Raw genomic sequence first — 22,208 nt, 5'->3', positions numbered from 1 at the left:
CTGAGCAGACTAGTGGGTGGTGTTGCTGGTAACAACAGCTGAGAGCCAATTGGCTTTTTGGCAGCCAATCTCACTGCTTGCAACCAAGAAAACCCCTTGGTCCTTTACACACATGCCACCAGGGTCCAGGCCCACATCCCTGGGAAAGAAAGCTGCTGCCATCATCTACCACCTCCAACTAGCCTGTTGGCCCCTTCTGACCAGTGTAAGTTTCAGCCACCAGGGAGCAGGGCTCAAAACCAGCAGACATGCAGGGCTGCCTGCTCCCACAGACACTGCCACCTTATGTTGGTGAGTGTCACCTGCCCTTTGAGGGCTTGCTCTCACCGTGCCCAGCTGCTCATCTTAAAAAAGGGTGCTAATGATCAAAGTCAAGAAAAGCCCCTGATGGAAAGCTGCGGGCTAGTTCTGAGGCTGGAGGGGTGGCCCTGTTTGCAGCTTATAACCCCATCTGTGGCTGACAAAGGCTGATGCTTATGGTGCTGCTTCAAAGCCAACATGAGGCAGGGCCTGTCTCAGAAGCATGTGGATGATGATTAACAAGAATTAAAAATGGGGTAACTCCTCAAAAACAGAGGAATTAAGTAATGGCAATGGTTGTTAAATGTACTAAAACCCACTAAATGTACACTTTTCTAAGGGTGAGCTTTATGGTATTTGAATTCTATCTAAAAATATAAATTAATTAATTAAAAAGGAGGTAATTGCTCTGAACCAGAGCAGTAGTTTCCAGGTTTCTGGTTAACAAAAGAGAAGCCAAGTAACCCCTTCAGGGGACCCTCCACTCAGCCAGGCTCCTCCTTCAGCAATTCACTTCAGGCCAGGACGATGTTTGGCTGTCCTGGGAGCAAGGCAGAAAGTAAAGGGCACTGGCTTCTTCTCCAGGGCCTTTTCCTTCCCTGCTGAGCCCGGGAAGGAAAAACTGCAGGGCTCTGGTATCCCTTTCTCCCTGAGGTCCCTGGGAGCGTGCTCTCTGCCCCTGCAGTTTGGGTGTCTTTGCCCAGTACCCTCTACCTGCCCCCTCTCTGCTCTCTCCTCTCCCTCTCCGTCCAGATGTCAGAATCTGGGCTTTGTGCCCTCTCTCTTCTTTTTTGCCAGCCTGATCCTCCTCAGGTTAGTGGAGGCGAGAAATGGGGTCATCGCTAGGCCCAAAGCGAGGCAGTCAGCCCACAAGCCACCAACAGAGGGACTCAGGCGCCCTCCTGTGGCCAACAGCAACGTTGCTTCTCACCCCACTCTGGCCTGGCCTTTCTTCAGCTGGAATTTCAACCATGAATGAACTCTGGTCATTGAGGCAGCTTTTTTCCTCCCTGAGGTATACAGAAGAAGCAGTTAAGGCCCTAAGATATAAGTGACCAGAAAAAAGACAAATCAGCCAGAGAAACGAATAAATAAAATGCTCTTGTTTATATTCTGTATGTTTATTTGAAAAGAGGCAGTGTTGCCTGCCATGTCCCTGGACTGGGGAGTTGCCTCATCTGTGCATGGACTCACCAGCTCCGGGCCCTTGCTCAGGGCCTGCCATGTCGGAGGGACTCAGTAGATGGGATTTGTTTCTATTGTTTCCGTTACTGCAACTAAAGATAGGTAGGAACCGTTGTATCTCTTCGGGGAGATCTGAAACCAGGGCCAGCTGCCTTTGCACAGTTCCAGGGGCATCGCTCACGTTTATCTCTATAATGTCCCTTCCCCAGAGCTGAGCAATGCTGGCTCTCTCTGGGGCTGGTCCAGTTGCCAGTTTGGGGACCCTCTGACACAAGGAGGTGAAGAGAAATTTAAAAAAAAAAAAGTACACAAAAGAGCAAATAAAACAATTGTTAAAAATGTGAAGATGAAGCCAGAAGGGCCCAGTCAGAAACAGACTGGAGGCACAGCCCACTCCAGTCGATAAGCCTGGCACTCTGCCTGGCACACGGAAGGAGCCAACAAGGGCTAATTTCCTTCCCTTCCCACCCCCTCTTGGATGTAGCCCTGAGGAGAGTACGAACTTGGTGTGATCCCTTTAGTCTTCAAACGGTTTTCTTCCTGGAAGTGGGTGCTCAGGGGGAGGGACTAGAGAGAGAAGGAAACAGGCAGTGATCAGCTCCTGAAGGGGGACAGTGAGAGGGACCTTGGCCGCCATCGTGGTGTGTTCTCTGAGTCTCCAATAGCTCTTACCCTCTCCCCTCGTCTGCTATTCGTGTCCTAGGATGGAGGTGCCTGTCGCTGAGTTCTGGCCCTTTGGTAGCTTAGTAAATCTCAGTACCACTTGCCAAGACCCCTTTAAACCTCTTGGCTGTTCTTTTTGCCTTTTCTGATCAGCTGTGTTTATTCTGAACTAAATGGTCCTCTCTGCAGGATGAAGGGATTTACTGCTTAAGTATATGAAAAGAAATCTTGGCTGCATTACAATTGCACCCTCTTCTCACCCCCTCTCCTCACTTCCCCCACGCCCCCAGGCTGGTGCCACGGAGACTGAACAGGGAGCCTGCTCTTGATGGTGTGGTCAGTTCAGCTCAGTGGCAGAGCCCAATTGATGGAGAAGAAGTGAGGTGACTAGGAGGAGCTTGCTTTGGGGAGCCCTCTCTCAAATGTTTCTTGCTGCCTCAAGGGAGTCTGGAGGCCCAGGAAATACTCCCTCTCCCTCTTTCTCTCTTTCTCTCTGTCTCTCTCTCACACACACGCACACCCATTTTCTCTCCCTCTTTCCCCTCAGGATTGTGCTCATGGATGATGCCATGGACTGCTTGATGTCTTTTTCAGATTTCCTTTTTGCCTTCCAGATCCAGTTTTACTATTCAGGTGAGAATCTTCTAGGGCCCCGTGTAACACTGTCTAGGACTGTGTCTCCCTTCCCTTCCCTTCTGTGTGTCCGGTGCCCACATTTCCCTCCCCCCACTTCCTTGGGTGCCATGTATCATCAGATCACTCACAGGAGGTCTAGTTCTCGCTGGCTGTCACAAGATGCAGTCTGCAGAGCCTATTTCCTCAGCCGCCTCGAGATGCCCTAGACTCCATTGCTTCCCAGTCAGCAGCACAGCAGATCACTTTAAGTGATAACAGCATTCAACAAAACAACAGTAACAGTCACTGTTTATGAAAAACTTACTATGTGCCAGGCATAGCACTAACACAACAGCCCATAAGAGATAAGTGCTTTCAAGAGTAAGCATTAACATAGGTAAGTAGCCAAAGTCACACAGCTAGCGAGTGGCGGAGCTCAGGCTTCAGCAGAGGGCAGACTCCAAAGCCAGTGCTCTTAGCCACTCTGCTGTATTATAAGATTAAATGTCTCCCTTGGCCCCTGACTCGTATGTGTGGGCACACATTCCCCCTTCCCCACAGCTTTTAATAAGCACACACCAATCCTATCTTATACACCCATTCTGCTCCACAACAGACACTAGCTGTGCCCCGACACACACCAGTTCTGGAATCAGGTGGAATAAAAATAGATGGATAAATACAAATGCATACACAATTGACATCAAATGGAATGTTGGGTTTAGAAATTGCTGACTATGCCCATAAACAAACTTCTTTGAAACAGCTCTTCCACTAAATAGAAGGCTGTCCTTGGAGCCTGGGGATGGCCTTCCTGCCAGCGCTAGCCTCACTTAGGCGCCACATTCTGTTTACTCGCTGGCAGCCCAAGGGCCTGGTCAGACAGGGATTGGAGCCTGGGGCCTGGCCACCTGCTCTTAGCAGCTCTGGGCATCTCTTTGCCCTTTCTCTGAAGCTCCCTAGAGGAGGAGCAGTGTGTGGGGAGAACGTTTCCCATCGCCACCTCCCTGGGCCCTCTTCTCCCAGCACTCCCGGAAGGGTGGGCCAGCAGCACCAGGCCTTGAGCAGCACAGCACCGCACAGAAGTGGGAGGGTCAGAGATGAGACGGGCCACAAGTCAGTGGTTACTAACAGTGGCTCCATCACTACAGTTTGGAAACAACTTCACATGTGTACTAAGTTAGGAGATGGCAGGCTTTCTCTCTTCCTCACTGGTACTCCAACATGCTTTCTTAAGTTGGAGAGTCAGGTGGCCTCACAAGATGGGGCTTTCCAGTGGGAGCATGCCCACATTCATTCTTTCAAAAGATACACATAGCATTTTATGTGTGCCAGGCATAGTGTTAGATGCTGGGGAAAGAGGTTAACAAGGCATGATCCCTGTCTTTGTCCAAGGATCTAACATTGTAGCAAGGAGACAGAGTAAACAAATAATTACACAGAAAACTAGTCCTTGGATAAATGCTACAAAAAAATATGGGGTGCTGTGAAAACATGTAATGGGGAATCTCACCTAGTCTCAGGGGCCAGGAACAACTGCCCAGAGGTCAGGGCATTGGAGCTGAAACACAGATTAGTGTCCTGAGTGTTGTGACCACACAAGCTCAAGGGCTTCTGATCTCCACACACTGGGCCTTGGGCACTGAGGCTGGTTTGCAGCCAAACAAACATGAGAAGGGAACACAGAGAAGGGACAAAATACATCCTCCCTGCCTGAACTATGCCCCCTTCCCTATGGTACCCAGAATTCCTGGAGAGTGTGGCTGCCATCTATCAGGACCTGCTAACAGGCAAGAACCCCAATACGGTGATTGTGCCAACATCGTCCAGCGGTCAACACCGTCAGCGGCCTGCCTTGGGCGAGGCTAGCATGCTGGAGGGAGTAGAGGCGTCGCTGTTCTGCCAGTGCCTGGAGAACCTGTGTGATCGGTACAAGTACAGGTGAGAAATGGGCGCAGACCCCACCTCTGCCCCAAAGATCCAAGGCTGCAGGCTTTTGGAACAGATCCCTAGCGGGATGCTCTGATTGGTCCAGGGCTTCCAAGACCCTTCACGGTCCTACTAGCCATTAGAACAGCACCCCCAAACCAGCAAGTTACCTGAAAGGCTTCCCAGTCGGCTTGCTTAGAAAGGTTGCTTTCATTTGGGCAAGACCAGCTATAGATGACCAGCTTTGTCCCCTTCTCCTTACTAGGAAAGAGCTTGGCCCTGACTTTTTAGAGAGAAGGAAAGAACATTCATGCTACAAAACTTTCCTACAGAAAGGGAGAGTTAAGCTATCCTGTGTGGCACAAAGTGCCCTTAGGGACAGCACAACCAGTTTTGGTCTCCTGCAAGAAGAGGCTGTCACCTGTAGCCATTTCCTCCTCCCCACTCTCCCACAACCCCCAGGGGAATCACCAGTCAGTGGACACACCAGCCCTTCCTGCCTATAGTCCAGGTCTTGCTTCTGGACATCACCATGCTCCCCCAGGGCCTGATGCTCCTTGGGGTGGACAGGCTCCCTAGGCCTGGTAGGCTCCTCAGTCTTAGCTTTGGGAATCCTACTAAGCCTAAAGGTATGAATGAAAAGATGGCACTAGACTTGCTAGCCTTTGAATCTGACACCTGTACTCTCCTTTCTAGCTGCCCACCCCCAGCTCTGGTCAAAGAGGTCCTAAGCAACGTTCAGAGACTGACCTTCTATGGATTCCTTGTGGCTCTCTCAAAGCATAACGGAATCAACCAAGCCCTAGGTAAGCCAGTGCTGGCTGTGGCCACCCAAAAGACAAAGCCAGGTAGGAGCCAGCCTCTATTGGCAGATACAGCCTCCCCGGGGCGGGGGGAGGGGGACATCACTATCTCTGCCTTGACTTCTCAGAGCTGTACTCTGTGTCCTAGGGAGCTGGAATGGGCATGACAAAAGACTGCCTTTCTGGAGTAATAAAAATGTTCTAAATTTGGGGGAAAAAAAAAAAGACAGTGCCCTCTTAGTCCTCTGACACTGGGATAGCCTGCCCAGCCCCAAGCCCTGCCCCAACATGAAGCAGCCTCTCCATGGCAGGGGCATGCCCAGCCCCTCCCCATAGAATCCCCAGTTCTGCTTTGGGGAGTGGCCTGCAGGTTGGGCAGACTGAGAGCTCTTTACTCAGTGGAGGTTAAACATCAAAGAGAACTGAATCCCATTTGTAAACAGGGCAAAGGTGTGTCTGAGGAAGCCTTTTTTCCCCAGCTAGAAAAAAAAAATAATTCTTATTAGTCTGAGAGGGAACAGAAAAAGGAAGAGGCCTGCACTGGCCCAGCTTTCCCTGTCATCATTTGGTTCTCACCAGTTGTGTTCCTTATCTCTGGCCTTCTCCACCCAATCTTGTCCTGCCCCCCTCCCACCTACTGATCTCCTGAGGGAAGAGCCACCAGGCTACCAGCCTCCTGGAGCTTGGGTTCTTGTCTCTCTCGTGAAGAGATACTCCAAGTATTCTCAGGATCCCAGGTCCTGACTCTCAAAGAGACACACAGAATTCCCCTTCCTTTTGCCTGTTCTGGGATTCTCTGTGGCTGGAAATGGGTCAAAGGGAAGTAAAGTAACATTTATTAAGTGCCAACCACAGTAGACCAAGTACTTTCCTCAATGCTTTATAGTTACTATCTTAACTAGTATAGAGCCTGTGAGGGGATGCTACTGGGATCCATGGGAGCCCAAACCCCAGCAGGACTGACTGAGGGTGCACTCAAGCAGGCACCCACCTGGCAGCCTGGTCATCCTGGGTCTATTCCTGGGACATGCACAGGCCCAGGAACCCTTTAACTAAGTGAATGGAGTAGGAGTAGAAAGGAGACAAAATGGAAGTCCCAAGTCAAGAGTGAGAGGGTGCTGGGTAGGGATTTGCTTAGGTTTTCTTTGACACTCCCAGGTAAATGGTCACTCTCCCTTCCTTTCCACCATCACAGCTGCTAGGAAGGAAAGGAAAAAATAACTAGCAACTGGGTCACAGCCTGGACTAACCTCAAGCCCTCACTTCTAACAGCCTTTAAAAAGGACAATCACTTAACAACTTTTACTGAGCACTAATACTGGGTGGAGTGGGAGATATAAAGAAGCAGATGATCTCTGCCCTCATCTGGAGGGTGTCCGAAAGAGAAGTCTGGAGATACCCTCTTTCAGATTAAAGCCAGTTGTGTAGAGGGGTGGCTCTGTACCTTAGTCCCCAGGGCAACCCCAAAGAATGAGAGTGTTCCATAGGACAGTTTGAAAGCCGCTAACAGAGCAAGCTTTGGAAAACATGGGAATTGAACTAGAGCCAGATGAATAATTTTTTTTTTTTATTAGATAAGTTGTAGATTTAGACAAACATGCAGAAAATACAGAGTTCCCATATACCCCTCCCCCCATTAACACCATACATTAGTGTGCTACCTTTGTTACAACTGATGACAGAATATTATTGTACATTAGAGTTCACTGTATTGTACAGTCCTATTTTTTTTAATTTTTTATTCTAGTAACATATCTACAATTTCCCCTTTTAACCACATTCAAATATTTAATTCAGCACTGTCAATTATGTTCACAATATTGCGTCGCCATCACCACCATCCATTACCAAAACTTTGGTTTTGGGTAATTTTGAGTCTTTCTCGAGAAAGCATTCTTGACTGCCAAATCTAGATTCTAACCACCAGCGAGCTCTTGGCTCTCAACAATTTGCTGGTGATAATTCTTCCTATCTGCAAACTTCAGCTTCACCTTTCCTCCCACTGTTAACAGCTCCTGGGAGCATCCAAAAGTCTCTCCTCTCACTTCTACCCAATATCAGAGAATTAACTTCCTTTAGTTTATAGCTAAGGAAACCAACTCAGAGAGATTGGGGTTTGTCTGCGATCTCAGAGAAAGTGTGTGACAGAACAGAGACGGGACTGCTCCCTTCCTGGCCGCTCCTGGCCATGCAAAATGGAGCTTGCAAAAAGGATCCCCCCTTTTCTTCTCATATCTGGGACCCTCCCTGGAGGCCACCCTGACTTGGGGGTACAGAACTGATAATATCTGGTCTTGAGGGACAGCCTGGGCCCCATCACGTGTCTCTGGCTCCTTTTCAGCCCCAGTACTGAGACCTCAAGGAAGGACTAAACCCCCAGCACCAACTAACAATCCACCACCTAGTCTTGGGAGGAGAATGCCCTATTAATGCAGTGAGCCTGAGGTTTGGGAACGTCTCCTTAGCTGTGGTGTCTGCCCAAGTGGGGGGTGGTGAGAAGCAAGGTTTGAAATTTATCAAGCGGCACCCAAGACTTCCTCCTCCATGACTGCTCTTTGGCCCATATAGCAGTCCTTCTACACCTCTATTATGAGCTCTTGCCAAAATCTTTTAGGTCAGCCCTCCCAGAGGCAGAATAGGCAGACATGAAGGTGAGCGACATGGAGGCATCTGCTGGGAATGGGGCTGCTGGACTGGAGCCTGGCTGAAGGACCCTGAGATTAAGTTTGCTTCTCAACTCTTTCCTAGGAGCTTTGCCTGACAAGGGGGACCTGATGCATGATCCAGCCATGGATGAAGAGCTGGAAAGGCTGTAAGTGTCAGGGGGGAAGATGCTGCCCCCTTGTGGGGGCCAAACTTCAGTCAGACATGGCCTTGTCCCATCATGGGTCACATGAGGCTTGTTGGTACCACCCCACGTTGGGGGCCAGCCGAGGCCTGAGGTGTCTTCTCTTTGAGTCTTTGGAGCCAAAGACCATGGGTTCATCCAAACGCAAGAGTGAGCACGGAGGCCCTGGTCTTTGGACAGGAGGCACCTCGCTGCCCTTGGGGCTTCTTCCCTCCTTCAGGCTGGTCCAGGTCCCAGGCCTGGTCAACTCGGTCACTGCCAATCCAGAGGTCAGCTGCTTGCCTTCCCGGACCCCTTCCCGGGTTGGCTCCCCCTGGAGGCCCCTCCATCACTCCCGCAAACTGGATGCAGAGAGCGATGGCTCCACTGAAGAGACAGACGAGTCTGAGACTTGAGGCATCTGAGGGGTCCTGCCTACAATCCTGCCCTTTGTTCCCAGCCCAGCTCCTGGGATTCCCACCCAACCTCCTCTCCAGCACCTGTGCCATTCCTCCCTCTGCTGGTGAAAAGGCTGCATAACAGCCCCAGCCCAAAGATATGCCTGTAGGCTCCTGGTGATCAGCCAAGCCAAGCAGCGGCCCTACAAGTGAACAGCCTACTCTCACTGGCTCGGTCAGTCCTTGGGCTGTAGTCAGGTCCCAAGCTGACAGGAGATAGATAGAGCTGGGCCATCTGGTCACTGGGAAGGGAACCTGGCCTTGTCCTTTTGCTGACAATCCTCCCAACCTCTTGGGCACGACCAGTCTCTTCTCAGCCAAACTGTGCTAGTTCCCTGAAAAGGTTCATCTTTTCACAACTCCATTAAGTGGGAGACCATGAATAGCCAATGAAGGGGCTGGCATGGTCAAGGGTGAGGCCAGAGATGCAAGTGCTGGGGGGATATAACCACTGTGGCCTTCTGCTCGAAGAACAGCCACCAGCCATAATAGGATGAAGGGTGGGTCAAGACAATTTCACTTCCAAAACCTGCTTCAATTCTCCTTTGTCTAATAGTTAATATATGTGAAATGAATAAAGGTCCCTTGTGTCTGATAAGTGGTGCATCTCAAGCCACTAGACTGAGGAGGGGGTGAAGGGAAGGGGTGAGTTTGGGTTTTTGGTGCTGTGTCCTAACTTTTGCAGCAGGACTGGGGGGCAGGGGCCAGAGATTCACCCAAGCCTGGAGACCTACCTCAGATGATGAGCAAAGGGGCTTATGTTCAGGCACCTGGGAGCAACCCCCAGCTCCAAAGGTGCTAACAGCTGAATGCACCTTTGGGAAACTGAGGCCTGGAGGGTTCAAGACCAGGTTCCCATTGCTTCGCAGACCTTGGCAACAGACAGGTTAGCATTGCACAGCCTTCCAGCCATGGGTTCTTTAAACATTGGCCAAACACCTGCTCTGGGCTAAGGCAGTGGGGATGCAACTGACAGACGGCAGGCCTGAGGTACACAGGCTTCCTGCAACTTCCTAGAATGAGGTAGGGGACCCTCCAGAAAGTAAAATATACCCAGGGGCCCAGGCAGGGGAGGCTGCTCCCCTGATGCCGTGTATACCCAGGGGCCCAGGCAGGGGAGGCTGCTCCCCTGATGCCGTGTCACCACCACTGGGCTCACACATCCTTTTGGGCTCATTCCTGCCCAGACCAGTCCCACTGGATAGTTGCAGGGAATGGCTCCCAAAGCCCTGCAGTGCCCCAGGCCAGGACTGGGAGTACCAGAACTAAAGGAGCTCCAGGCCACATGGCGAAGCCTCTGGGCCACACCCATCTCCAGCTTCCACCCCAGGAAAGCAATTCTTAAATCTTGGTGTACATCAAAATCATGTAGGAAGGTTCTTTACCATGCTAATTACCAAGCCCCAGAATCTGATTCTGCACCTGATTGGGGGGGGGGGGGGCAGCAATCTGAAATTTTTAATGAACATGCCAGATGATTCCCAAGCTGCAAGCCCCAGACCCACTCTTTGGGAATCACTGCCCCACGGCTCCCTCTACCCATCCCTTCTAATTATCACTTCCCAGACCAGCAGTTTTCATCTGTACCCTGAGGACCCCTGAGGTGGAACAGAAATGTTTCATGAGCTCCTAAAATGGGTGGCCAAGTCAGGGGTTTATACACAAACACACATCCTTTCTTCCTAGATCTGAGTTCCATTTAAGTCTGTTTTTTTTTTAAACTCCAGTAAGAAATACACCCCCAGCCAATCCCATCATGAGGAGCCTGCAGGGTTGCTGTGTCATTGGCTCAAGTGGCTCGCCTGCCCTCAGCCACATGGCTCAGTGGATGAGTTAAAGGGCCAACTAATACCAGCTCTTTCCTCTGCGTGCAACAGGGTGGTGAGGTCAAGGCTGCACTGGACCTGGCAGCAGCACAGGGCCGAGGAGCCAGGGGCCTTTGGCTTTCAGAGAAGAGAGAAGCTGGAGGCCCTGGAGAGAGTGCCCTCAGCTTCTGCACCAACGTCCTACCAGTATCAGTGGGAGCCCAGAGAGTGAGGCAAGGGGCCTGCACTGGCAGGGAGGCAGGATCCAGAGAGGACACTTCAGCTCAGATCAACAGGGGCCCTGGGCCCCAGAGGGGCTTTATTTTGACACCATTTTGTTTCAATACAAACAGTCCAGAAAGAAAAGTCACATCCTTTTGGGGGAGGGGGTAGAGTGGTCTGTGTTGCTTGGGACCCTAACCCACAACCCAAAGGGAGGGCTGGGCCCAGACTGCCAGCAAGGCAGGGGAAGATGGCACCAAGGACGACACAGTGCAAGGCCCAGCTGCCAGAGGGGAAGGCCTGAAGCTCTGCAGCCCCTCAAGTGCTCACTGGTGGGGTGCTGTACAGACCTAAGCCCAGGATGATGCAGAAGAAAGGTGAGTCCCAGGGGCCTGCTTCTGTCCCTCATGTCCTCTGCTTCCTTAGCCGGTAGTAGGCACACAGCCTCCCAAGTCAGGGTGCAGGGCAGATGAGACCCACCAAGGCCACCGACCAGGCAAAGAAGGGGCAGAGAAAAGTCTCAGGAGGGGCAGAGGGTCCTGTGGTCCAGAGATACCCAAGAGAAGTAATCCTCCCCCTGACAGTCCAAGTGAGCACTCTTAAAAGGGGTGGTAAGGCAGGAAAGGAGCAGAAGAGCACTCGAGCCTCTAGTCTGATCCCAAATGAAACCTTCAGGTTCCAGGTGAAGTTTCTAGCCCTTAGTAAGGCCCAGACGAAGGTCCATCTCCTCCCATGCCCTCTCCTAGCATCCAGAAGCCCCTGGTGGCAGGAGCAGTAAGTCCAGAGCCTCTCTTCCCTGGGGTTGGTCAATAGCAGAACTCTTTCCAGGCCTCTCCCCCACTGGTTCCAGAGGACTAAGGCCCAAGCCCCAGACTACCCAGAAGGATCCTAGAGCCAGCAAAAAAAGCCTCACTCTTTTCATTCTCCCTACTTGAGGAAGGGCTGGACCCAGAAAAAGCCACCCTAAGGGAAATCCCTCCCCTTACTCCCAGTGTGTCAGGGCAAGTGAGCAGCAGCTTTGGGGTGTAGGACTGGAAGGACAGTAATCTGGCACACAAGAAAAGGGATATGAGGGGAACAGAATAAAGGGCTCAATCCACAGGCAGAGGACAAGGGCTGGTACTGACCATTCCCCTCACCCAAGGTCCTCAAAAGCCACCCGGCTCACACACCACACATATAAAGTAACAAATCCTCCATAGCTTCCCCAAGGCAAGCATCCCTGGCCTGGGAATCAGGTTTCTTGCTGTTACCAACAAAGGCCTGAGCCCTGGAGCCCGATCAGTAGGAACCATAGCGATCCTGGAGGTGGGGGAAAGAAAAACAAGGTCAGTCTCTAACCTGCAGTGCCTTCCCACCTCTCCCCCAATACACACCACAGCAGAAGTGGGACTACAGGGGGCTCTGAGCACCCACAAGGTGGGAGTTCACAGTGACATCAGGTGGGCCTCCAACCACCAGTGTCACCACAGCAGAGACTTTTTATATTTTATTGACTTGGGAAGGGGGTTGTGGTCAGAACCCAAGGAGGAAGCCTGCCTGATCTCACAGAGCTGGGAAGGGATAAAGAAAGAGTGGTACTCCATTAAGTGTGGGCTGTACCTAGTGACTTCCTTCCAAAAAAAAAGAAAGAATGGCACAGGTGACAGGACTGGGGAAAAGATCAATGTGGACACAGCATCATTTTATCATTTTAGGGAGAGGCCTCAGCCCGGCGAAGAACTCAAAGGAAGGATGCTGCCCCTCCAAGAAAACAAAGTGCTGTCTCTGAGGTCAAGGGTGTCTACCCAGCAACAGTCAACAGTGTATGAGCATGGTAGAGAAGGCAAACCTCTAAGCAATACATGTTAGACCCCTTCCTACCCCAGGTCAAGCAGCCTCACCTGCAAAGAATTCATCACACCATTAGCTAGCACAGCCATCTTCCCAGCCACAGACTTGACACCCTGTTTAAACTGTGCAATGTCAGCTGTAGGGAGCACATTCCCCAGAGATACACTGCCTGTAAGCACAAGGGAAGGGGTGACCCGGAGCCCTGCAAGAAGTCCTTCCCATCCAACAGGGCCCTCCAGCATAGCTCACAGGCCTCCTTTGTTATCTACCACCCCTTTGGGGCCCCACCTGCTCCATGAGTGCCATCCACTTCCCCAAAGAGGTCTGAAGAGCTGATGGCGCTGCTGCCTGAGAGCTGCTGTAACCGAGACCGGGCTTCATGCTGTGGGGAAGAAAAGGCAAGGCCCTGGGGATGTTTTGGCCAATGACCCAGGACCCATGAAGGCCAAAGTGGTGGCAGGGAGGAAGCTCTGCATCTAGGACCTGCTTCCCCCAGCCTCAGGGTAGCCAACTCCACTTACCTCGGCATCCACCTCCCGCCCAAAGAACATGTCAGACGAGATGGCTTTGGCTCCTGCAAATTTCTGACACGCCTCATTGGACTCGGGGCCTGAGCTCCGGATCTCCACTTCCCTCCGGTTTGTGGCTCTGAGGGATGGATGTGCAACAACATCTCTAACCCTTCCCATGACACCAAGGGAGGCAGAGTTCAGAGGTCAAAGAAAGTACCAAAGACTTTTATTAATCTTCCACCAAAAAACACTGTGAAGATGGCTTACTGTCCCCAGTCTACCTGGGGCCCTCTCCCATGCATGAGGAGCCTCCAAAGGGATGCTCTGAGAGCCCTCCCCTCACAATGAAGACAAGGCACAGAGAGCTTATGGGCTCTGCCCCAAACCACTAGAGCTTATGTCAAGGTTCAGGAGGTCACTACTGCTACACCAACTACTAAACTGCTTGCCTAAGACTAGGGGGATGATATGTCTTGGTCTGCCAAGGATAGTCCTCGTTTATGCCTACTCTCCTATCATAATTATTAATAGTATCCCACTTTTACTGTCAAAAGCACCCTAGTGTGGATGAAAAACTGTATGGTCACTCCTACCTAACGCTGAATTAGCACAGATACTGGCCAAGGTGTTGTACCAGTTTCATTATATTTAATTCAATTACATTTAATATAATTTAATCCTTCCAGTGACCCTGTGAAGTAGTTACTTATATCCCCATTTTACACATGGATGATTTACAAATCACTTATCAATTAGTAGATTAAAACAGGATAATGGTTTTTTTGATAAACTGAAAAATAAGACAGGGGCCAGAGACACTTAACTGTGGGCAGTCAGGACTGAAGCATTAAATCAGGCCCCTCCTGCCAGAGTAACGGGTCCCAAGCAAACGAGGCTCCCAGGCCCTCTGTGATAATACAACACACTTCCAACCAAAGCCTGATTCCTGTGTGTCTAATATGGTAGCCACCAGCCCACATGTGGCTATTGAAATCTAAATTTACTAAAATCAAACCAAATTAAAATTTTAGTTCCTTTGCTGCACTTACCACATTTCAAGGGCTCACAGCCACATGGCTAGTAGCTACCACATTGGACAGCAGATTCTGAAATTGTCCTTAATCAGAGAAAGTTCAACTGCACAGTGCTGCCTTAGACCATGCTACCTTTCTGAAATAGGCCGGATGCTTGAGATGGTCACTTCTGGTTCCTTCTCCTCTACCCTGTCCATACCCCAGGTGGCATCTGTGTCCCAGCGTGAACCAAAACTTTCCCCCAAGGAGAAGGGGTTGTCCTTGTACCTGGGGAGAAAGCAGAGTGGCTCAGAGAAGCCTGATGAGGAGCATGGTAGCCAAGTCTGCTCCCCAACAATAGCCTTACTTTGGGGGTCCAGAGGCGAAAGTACCAACATCGTCAAACAAGTCCAGCTGTGAGCGGGAGGATTTTGCACTCACTGGGGTTTCCTGCTCGATCACCAACATCTCAGACAGCACCGAGTGGGAGACAGAACTGTGGAAAGCAGCAGAGCCAAGGCACGAGACCAGAGGTAAACACTAGTGTCACCACACAAGAGAAGACTGACATAAGCCTGGGTTCTCCTTTGCTGGTCACCATCCAGAGCCTTCTCTCCCTACCTGTGCTTGGGACTGGGCAATGCCACAGTCAGGGCCCAGCATGTAATGTAACATCAATGAGTGAAGCAGCTGGCTGTGACCCAACAGCAAGTGCTAGGGATGTGTGAACAAAGCAGCATGCCCCCAAATCGTCTACACATTAGCTAAAGTTCCCTGGCAGATACTGTTTATCTATTTTACTTTAATAATAATGCACACTAAATGATAGTGCTCTGTCCTTAAGAACAGCTCTCAAGCTTGCTGCACCATGAACCATATCCTTCACTGAGACACACACACACACACAAATGAAAAGATAAAAACTGACCCAGAACCAGAGAAACAAGTCTAGTGGCATCAAAGGATAAGTGCTTAATTATCCCCTGTTCCCAGCCCCCCTCCACCTTTTTTTTTCTTTAAAGAAAGCATTTCAAAGCACAAAGCCTGGCTTTATCCACTAAGACCAATTTAACTAATTGGGAGGCAGTACCAATTCTTGATGCCTCTGTTTCCTCTTCTGTCTTGCTTCACAGAGACACTTTCAGGATCAATTTGATTTAAATAAATTCATTTTTAAAATATATACAGTTTTTAGGTGGGAGAACCCCAGGGAGTAAATATTTTACAATTAAGGTGTAAAGAGGGTGTGCTGGACTTAAGTAAAATTCTTCCACCACAAAAAATATATATACATATATATATAAATACATATCTATAAAAAGAAAAAGTATATACATACTCATATATATATATATGTAGTTCCCAGCTTTTAACTGCTGAAAAACTGTCCTTACCCTTTAACCCAGTAACTCCTATGTGACCAAAATGGAAGAAGGGGTGGTGACCTAAAGTCCTTTTCAGGATTAAAATTTTATGTTTCGCTGATTAGCTGTTACAACGGCACCACAAAGACTGAAATGGAATGAATGAAATCCAATTGGCACATGCTCTAAAAGATTAAGTAAAAAATACCCAGCCTCGTCTTCTTCCAGGGAAGTAGGGCATAAGGGCCCAAAACACTGAATTTGGAAGCAAATGGGTCTGTGTTCAAAATCTAATTCTGCCAATTACTAGTTTTGTGGCTCTGGGCAAGTTGCTTCATTGCTCTAGGTCTCAATTTTCTCATCTGTGGAAACTGAATGCATGAGACTGCGGGTTTCTGTAGTAAGGTCAATGGCAGAGCTCATGTCCCCTATAAAGGAGCAGCCGCCATCGGCACCAAGCTAACTACAGCCAGGAATGCTGGCCCCCTGCACCCTAGGATATTCTGATTTTTTTGAGAAGCCAAAAACTCTAGATTTATTACTGGAAGCTCTGTATGTTTAACTCGTAGTGCAGAGCAAACAAAATGCATGAGCAGAACCAATTTGCAATCCCTTTTTTTGTTTTTTTAAGAAAACCACAGCAACACAAGCCCAGTGGTACTCAAACAAGGATACTGCCCATCCAAAGGGTGTCTGCAATGTGTGGGGGTATTTGGGGATTATAGCATCTGTTAGCAAATTGGCATTTAGTTCACAGGGGTGAAGGATGTTAACAACAGCCCTACAATTCTCAGAGAGGCCTTGCAAAATAAAAACCTGTCCTGCTCAAACAGGGCCATTAGCACCCCCTCTAAGAAACACCACCCTGGTCTCCTGAGCATATCAAACTAGTATCTGATGCTATGTTTCATTCATTCAACAAATATTAAGTACACACCTACTTTATGCCAAACATTGCACTAGTGTTTTAAGACAATAAGCAAAATGATCTATTCAGCCTTGAACAAAGGCTAAACCCAGAAGCCCAACCTACAACTGACGGGAAGAACCTGCAGTGATTCCAAAGAATAACAGCCTTTCCCCACCACACCCCTGGGCTGAGCCTCACCTTCGGGATACCAAGCCCATGCCCAGCCTCTCTGCCTGCTCACGCTTCTTCCCTTCCAGATTCTGTAGCTTTTTCTCCTCCTTCTTACGATCAATCTGGAGCTCCTGGTAGGCCAGACGCATGGAGGCAACCCTTGGAAAGAAAAACATGTCAAGAGGCCAGCACCCATCTTGACTTGCCCTACCTGCCTGCCCACCCAACCCACCCACTTCCATCTCTGCCCTGCCCCAAGCACAAAAGTTGCTGGGGGGCCCCAGGGCAACCACTCACATGGACTCCTCAGCCTCCTTCTTGGCATCGGCTGCCTGCTGCTCCCGGAGCTTCTCGGCCACCTGGGCCTGCCGCTCAATCTCACTGAAGCTCTGGCTGCTTACTTTCTGGGCTCCTAGCCCTTTCTTGGCACCCAACTGGGAGGGAGAATCAGGGGATATGGGGCCATGCCAACCACCATCTCACCTGAGCCCTCCCTGGCATGAAAACTCTACCCACATCTATGAGGAAGGGGTTGTTTCATAAAGCTTAGAGTAGTAACAGGAGAGCATTCAGGATGGCTGAGCGAGTTAACAGTGGTTCTGCTGAAGCTGGGCACAAGCACAGTTGATAAAGGTCATGAGGCAGCTGGCACAGGCCCAGCAGAGGCCTCAGGGTCTAAGGACAGCAGCTAATGCTGACTGAGGCCCAGGATGTGCCAAGCACTCTGCTACGCACTTGAAGTTGCATTATCTCACTCACTCCTGCCAGAAACCGCTTACAGATAGGCATCTTTACATCCCGTTCATGGGTAAGGAATACAGACATTAAGTACCTTTGTTGAAGTCATACAGCCAGTGGTAGAGTCAAGGGGCAAACCCAGGCAATCTGACTGCCTCTCCCCACCTACCCCTTTCTTAGCTGCTGCTGGCTTCTTCTTGCCAATGATGGAGGTTTTCAGTTCTGTGTGAGAAAGAGGCAGGCATGAGCTAGGACAAAGGGTGGCAGCAGCCAACAGCTCAGTCCAACCATGCAGCTTCACCACAAAAGCGTCTAGAAAAACAGCTTCAGGCAGGAGAAGGCAAAGCTGCCACCGCCAGTTCCAAACAATGGTGTCCAGGTCAGTCCAAGCCAAAGACAGACAAAGTTAAGACAGGTTACTGACTCCCAACAAACTGAGACCAGAAAGTATACCTGAAAGCACCAGAGAAAATCAAAGCCCTTGAGCCAACATAAAGACCGCTATGCAGGGGGCAGATGCCAAACACCAGTCTCAGCTCCTAAAGCAGGGAGCCGACGTGCAAGGGGCCAGGCTCTCCAAGCAGCTGTTGGTTACCTCTGGTAGGAAGAGCCCCTTTAGCTGACAGAAACACGGACTCTGGAGGAGAGACAGACTTGTGGCTAACAAGGGGCCCATCCCAGAGCCTCCATACAGCTCCCAAGCCCAAAAGCCAAAGTTATCCCAGAGGCCTCTGTAGGACCAGCTTCAGACCAAGCCTTGCCAGCGTTTTCATAGGGTCAATGCTGGCTTCCTGCCCCAACCCTCAAAGTTCAACAGAACAAAACGAGGTAAACAAATGGTTCACCTTGAACCATGTCTGAAGAACATTAAGGAAAGAGTAGAGAAGAGCTGAAGGACAGGCCAGGAACTGGCTGAGGAAAGCCAATGTCACCCCCAGCCTTCAGCAGCTCAGAGTGGTACCCCCCCTACCCCAGGGAAGGTGGGTAATGGGCGGCCAGGCCAGCCCAGCTTCAGACTCCAGTCCTGTACTGGCCTCTCCACACTGTGGCTAGACCCAGACCCATAACCAGAGGCAGACCCCAATCTTGCACACCAGGACCCCCAGAGTCATCAATCAAAGGGCCTGGCTCTAAGGTCCTTGCAGTCAAGGTTGCAGCCACCACTTCAGTCACAGTCCCCACCCCAGAGAGATCGGATGCTCAGTCTCCTGTGGCATCGGTCCATGTGACCAGGCAGCAGCAGATCCGAGAAGAGCACCTGAGGCCCACCCTCGCCCTCTCGCAGTCTACCCCACACCCACCAGCTGACATACTGACCCAGAGAGGCTTTGGGTGAGGTGCCAAGCAGGTCTGTGTTGGGGCCATGCTCCGGCTCTGTGGGTACAATGGTGGGAGTTAGGTTTAAGGCTCAAAAGCACCCTGTGACCTCTCCTTAAAGGAAAGTCATGGGACAAGAGTAGAGTGCACAGGCTTTACCCAGATTGCCAAGGCTGCCAAAGGATAAAAGAAATGGCCACCACTTCCTTCAAGAGATTGAAATGAATTCCTGCCCACCCAAAGATATAGGAGCCCCTACATCTATTCCCTCAGCCCAGTGCTCCTTTCCTTGCCCTGAGTCTTTTCCCAGGACCAGAGCACTTGGTTGGAATGTGGGTTGAACTCACGTGCCAGGCCACTGCTGTCTGTAGGTAGGACTGGCTGCTGGGTCTCTGAGGGCTCAGTAGCTGGTGCATCCCAGGCAGGGGGCTGAAAAGGAGAAGAAGATCTCAGAATCTTCAATGAAGCCTCAATGAGCCACTCCTGCTGGCAAGGAGCACCAAGAACCTAACTAGTACCTTGTGGATATGAGGCCCTGCTCCAAGCCTATAAGGGAAGGAGCGTGGCAAGTAAATTCACTATGTAATTCACTATGGAAGAAAGAAGCAAGAAACTAATAGCCCCCTCCACCCATCCACTATTTACTTAGAGCCAGAACCCATTTCCCTAATCTAGTAACAACTAACAATTATTGGCACTTACCATTTGCCAGGCACAAGTCTAAGGACTTTGCACATACAAATCCATCTAATTATCCCAACGATCTCCATGAGATAAATACATCTCTATTTTACATCTGAGGTTCTGACAGTTTAAGAGACTTGGCAGATACCAGAGAAATGCTAAGCAGAAGAGCAAAAAGTCAGAGTCTGACTTCAGTGCTCAGCGCCAGGGGAAGGGAATCCTTTCATTTTCCCCAGCCACGGAGCCTTTCTTGGAGAGGAAGAATCCAGGAAAAGTTGTGTGTGGCCCCTGAAATCTCTTGGAAACTCCTCCTCCTCCCTGCCTCACTACATTATGAGTCCGCTCTTAAGGAGGGCCACACTGTACCCCCATTCACGGGAGAAACAGGCAGCAGTAGCCAACTCAATGGGCCCCAGACATTCCCTATCCATTGTATATAGCATCATGGTAAATGGAATGCATGTCCATGATTGCAGAAGGCCTTGGCCTTGGTAAGTAAACCACCTGTCAGGAACAACTGTAGAAGGCATTCCTTGTGGGCACTCACTTGAGTATGTTCTGTGAAGAAATCAGAGTTGTTCTTCTCTGGGGAGTGACTGGGAACACTGTTCATATTGTCTATCCAAAGCTGTAAGGGAGAAGGCACTCCTGGAACACAGGGTTCTGAATACTCCCACTATCACCCCCATTACCCCACCCCTGGGAACAGGCACTTACATCAGTGCCATGTCTAGCCAGGGCTGCACTCCCCAGCTGCCGGATCTTCTCCCGGTACATCTGGGCAGCTCGGCTGTTATATTTGCTGTTGGCATCGTTGGCTGTGCACCCATGTTGGCGAAAGAAAACCGTCTTGGGAGTGAAGAAGAGAGGAAAGCATGCTACAGGTGATCCTCACCAAAGCAAAAATGCACTGGCTGAAGAAGGCACCCCTTATACCAGCAAAGTCTTTATTTATACAGGATGGTATATTCTATTATACCAGCAGCTTATCAGTTCCTCAAAAATTCTTGCAGAAAAACACAGCCTCCATTTCTCTGAGATGGCTTTTTGAAATCCAACCCTCACTCAACCCTACCTGAGGACTGCATGCCATACCCACCCCACTCTGCCCTTCCTGCCTCCAGGCAGGTCCACAAGACCTCAATGACTGTGAAGGCCTCAATTCCTTTGGCCATTCTCCCAAGAACATCTATCCAACTTAGTTTGAATCTGAAGCCCCTTTGAGAAGGACTGTGACCAGTTTCCAAGTTTAAAGAATAGTGTTGAGTGTTCTTACAGACCAGGAAACCTCTCTGAACAGAGAAACTAAGAGGGCCTCCTAGGAAGTCATTGTAAAGCTAATGCCCAGGCAGAAAAATAGATTTTGGGTAAAGCTAATGCCCAGGCAGAAAAATAGATTTTGGGGCCAGGAGGAGGAGGTAGAAGGAGCTTTACCGCATTGGCATTCCCGCCGACCTGCATACACCTCAGCTGGAACCAGCTCCAGTTGGAATCCAACTCTGTGGACCTGTGTGCAAAGGTTGTGTGTCACCCACCAGCAAGCACCAGGAGAAATGCTTCCCTGACAGACCTGCCATTTGGCCTCCACTGCTGTAGGTGCCTGGAAAATATTAATCAGCCACCACCCCATTTCCTCCCCTCTAACCCGTCCAGGAAAGCCTAGCTCTTCATTCAAGTCTTCAAAAGGATACTAATTACTTCCCCAGATCAGAAAGGAGGTTGAATTTCCAGACATATCAGCATGGGCTTGCTTTCCTCTCAAAGACAGTCACAGTCTCATTTCACACATACTTGGCCAATATATCAGCAACAAAACGGTCAAAGCTGCTAACTCTTCCCCCAACTAACTCTCTGAGTCTCAAATCTGACCTCCAGGATAGACTGGAGTTTCAACCCAGACGGGGAGACGAAGCGCCTAGGTGGCAAGCGACCCTCACAGGCAATTCCCTCCAGTGGAATCGTTGATTTCCGAACAACGAACTCAAGAGAGGTCCAAGTCGGGGAAGCCACTCGCCCTTGCAGACCACACAGGCCCAGCCGGCAGAAAGGAGGCACGACAACCGCGGGGAGACCTCACCTGATGAAGCTGAGATGGACGCCCAAGGAGCGATGCACCCCGGAGCAGTCAATGCATAGGAAAACACCGTACGTGATGCTTGCCCAACTCGGATTCTTGGCGCCACAGTCGAAGCAGGCCTGAGTAGAGAAGGCGATAAGCGAATGGTCAAGAGCTCCGAGTCGAGGCCGGGGGCTGACACCCCAGGAAAACAGCCCCCTCTCGCCCCTCTCCCGCCCTCAGGCCCCAGGGGAGTCAGGAGATTTCCCTCTGCCGGAGCCGGATTCCGCACGCCTCACGTTCACGCACCTTATTGGTTGGAATCGCACGAAGCCTCTTAAAAAGAGTCTGAATTTCAGTCTTGCTCGGCTCAGCCGCCATTTTCTCTCCTTCCCAGACACAACCGAGACCGACGGGTCCTGACGCGGGCCAATCCACAGCTGAGAAGGCGGGGTGACCCGGTCGGCCTCAGCTCTGCGCCAGCCGGCCGCGGCGGAGGTGGGCGTGTCCCGCTCTGGACCAATGAGCAGCCGGCGGGACAGGAGCGGCGACATCAGCAGCCTGGGGTTCTACGATGGTCGCAAGAATAAACACCGCACCGAACCAGGGCCAGTCGGCTGCCGGGGCGGAGCGACGGCTCGCGGGCTGGCCCATACCTCCTCGGCAGCGCCGACGTGACGTTTTGGTACGCCCAGAAGGCGGGGGCTCCGGGAGGCCAGGGACGGGGGCTTTAGTGCTGGCCAGTAACCGATTGGTGAGTAATGATTAACGTCCTAACAAGCACTCATAGTCCGACTGGCCTG

The 22,208-nt window shown here is 50.6% G+C and overlaps 2 protein-coding genes across 4 annotated transcripts in view; one reads left to right on the top strand and one right to left on the bottom strand.

The window, feature by feature from the left end:
• Positions 1–14,958, top strand: part of C6H11orf49 (chromosome 6 C11orf49 homolog) — a 320,660-nt gene extending 305,702 nt beyond the window's left edge. The window contains exons 5-9 of one of the 2 annotated variants that reach the window (XM_037838577.1): positions 2,696–2,781; positions 4,509–4,704; positions 5,389–5,498; positions 8,244–8,307; positions 10,658–14,958. In XM_037838577.1, coding sequence (XP_037694505.1) covers positions 2,696–2,781; positions 4,509–4,704; positions 5,389–5,498; positions 8,244–8,307; positions 10,658–10,817 — 616 coding nt within the window. In that variant the 3' untranslated portion in view covers positions 10,818–14,958. Of the gene's footprint in view, positions 1–2,695; positions 2,782–4,508; positions 4,705–5,388; positions 5,499–8,243; positions 8,308–8,563; positions 9,414–10,657 lie in introns of those variants that run through there. The other variant, XM_037838576.1, reaches the window with a different exon arrangement.
• Positions 10,870–21,998, bottom strand: ARFGAP2 (ADP ribosylation factor GTPase activating protein 2). Of its 2 annotated transcripts, XM_037838572.1 has the most exons (17): positions 21,715–21,998; positions 21,427–21,545; positions 20,784–20,856; positions 20,067–20,198; positions 19,897–19,977; positions 19,013–19,094; positions 18,666–18,722; positions 17,944–17,985; positions 17,518–17,570; positions 16,908–17,044; positions 16,638–16,769; positions 14,533–14,661; positions 14,319–14,453; positions 13,162–13,288; positions 12,929–13,022; positions 12,691–12,809; positions 10,870–12,109 (listed from the first exon to the last, which is right to left on the bottom strand). In XM_037838572.1, the coding sequence occupies exons 1-17, from the start codon at positions 21,784–21,786 to the stop codon at positions 12,089–12,091; spliced, it is 1,605 nt and encodes a 534-aa protein (XP_037694500.1). In that variant the 5' UTR covers positions 21,787–21,998; the 3' UTR covers positions 10,870–12,088. The 2 variants fall into 2 exon arrangements, with proteins under 2 accessions (XP_037694500.1, XP_037694501.1); XM_037838573.1 differs by lacking the exon at positions 17,944–17,985 and having other exon boundaries at positions 21,715–21,993.
• Positions 21,999–22,208: the final 210 nt, after the last annotated feature.

Source organism: Choloepus didactylus, chromosome 6 (genome assembly GCF_015220235.1).
Source record: "Choloepus didactylus isolate mChoDid1 chromosome 6, mChoDid1.pri, whole genome shotgun sequence".
NCBI classification, from domain to species: domain Eukaryota; kingdom Metazoa; phylum Chordata; class Mammalia; order Pilosa; family Megalonychidae; genus Choloepus; species Choloepus didactylus.
This window is presented reverse-complemented; position numbering and strand designations above follow the sequence as displayed.

Excerpts from the sequence above, each read along its gene's own strand:
- ARFGAP2 (XM_037838572.1), bottom strand. The coding sequence starts at position 21,786 with ATGGCGGCTGAGCCGAGCAAGACTGAAATTCAGACTCTTTTTAAGAGG. Across the intron at positions 16,770-16,907 it reads AAGGAGGCTGAGGAGTCCAT|GGTTGCCTCCATGCGTCTGG; the intron begins GTGAGTGGTTGC and ends TTTCTTTCCAAG. Across the intron at positions 14,454-14,532 it reads TTCGCCTCTGGACCCCCAAA|GTACAAGGACAACCCCTTCT; the intron begins GTAAGGCTATTG and ends CTTTCTCCCCAG.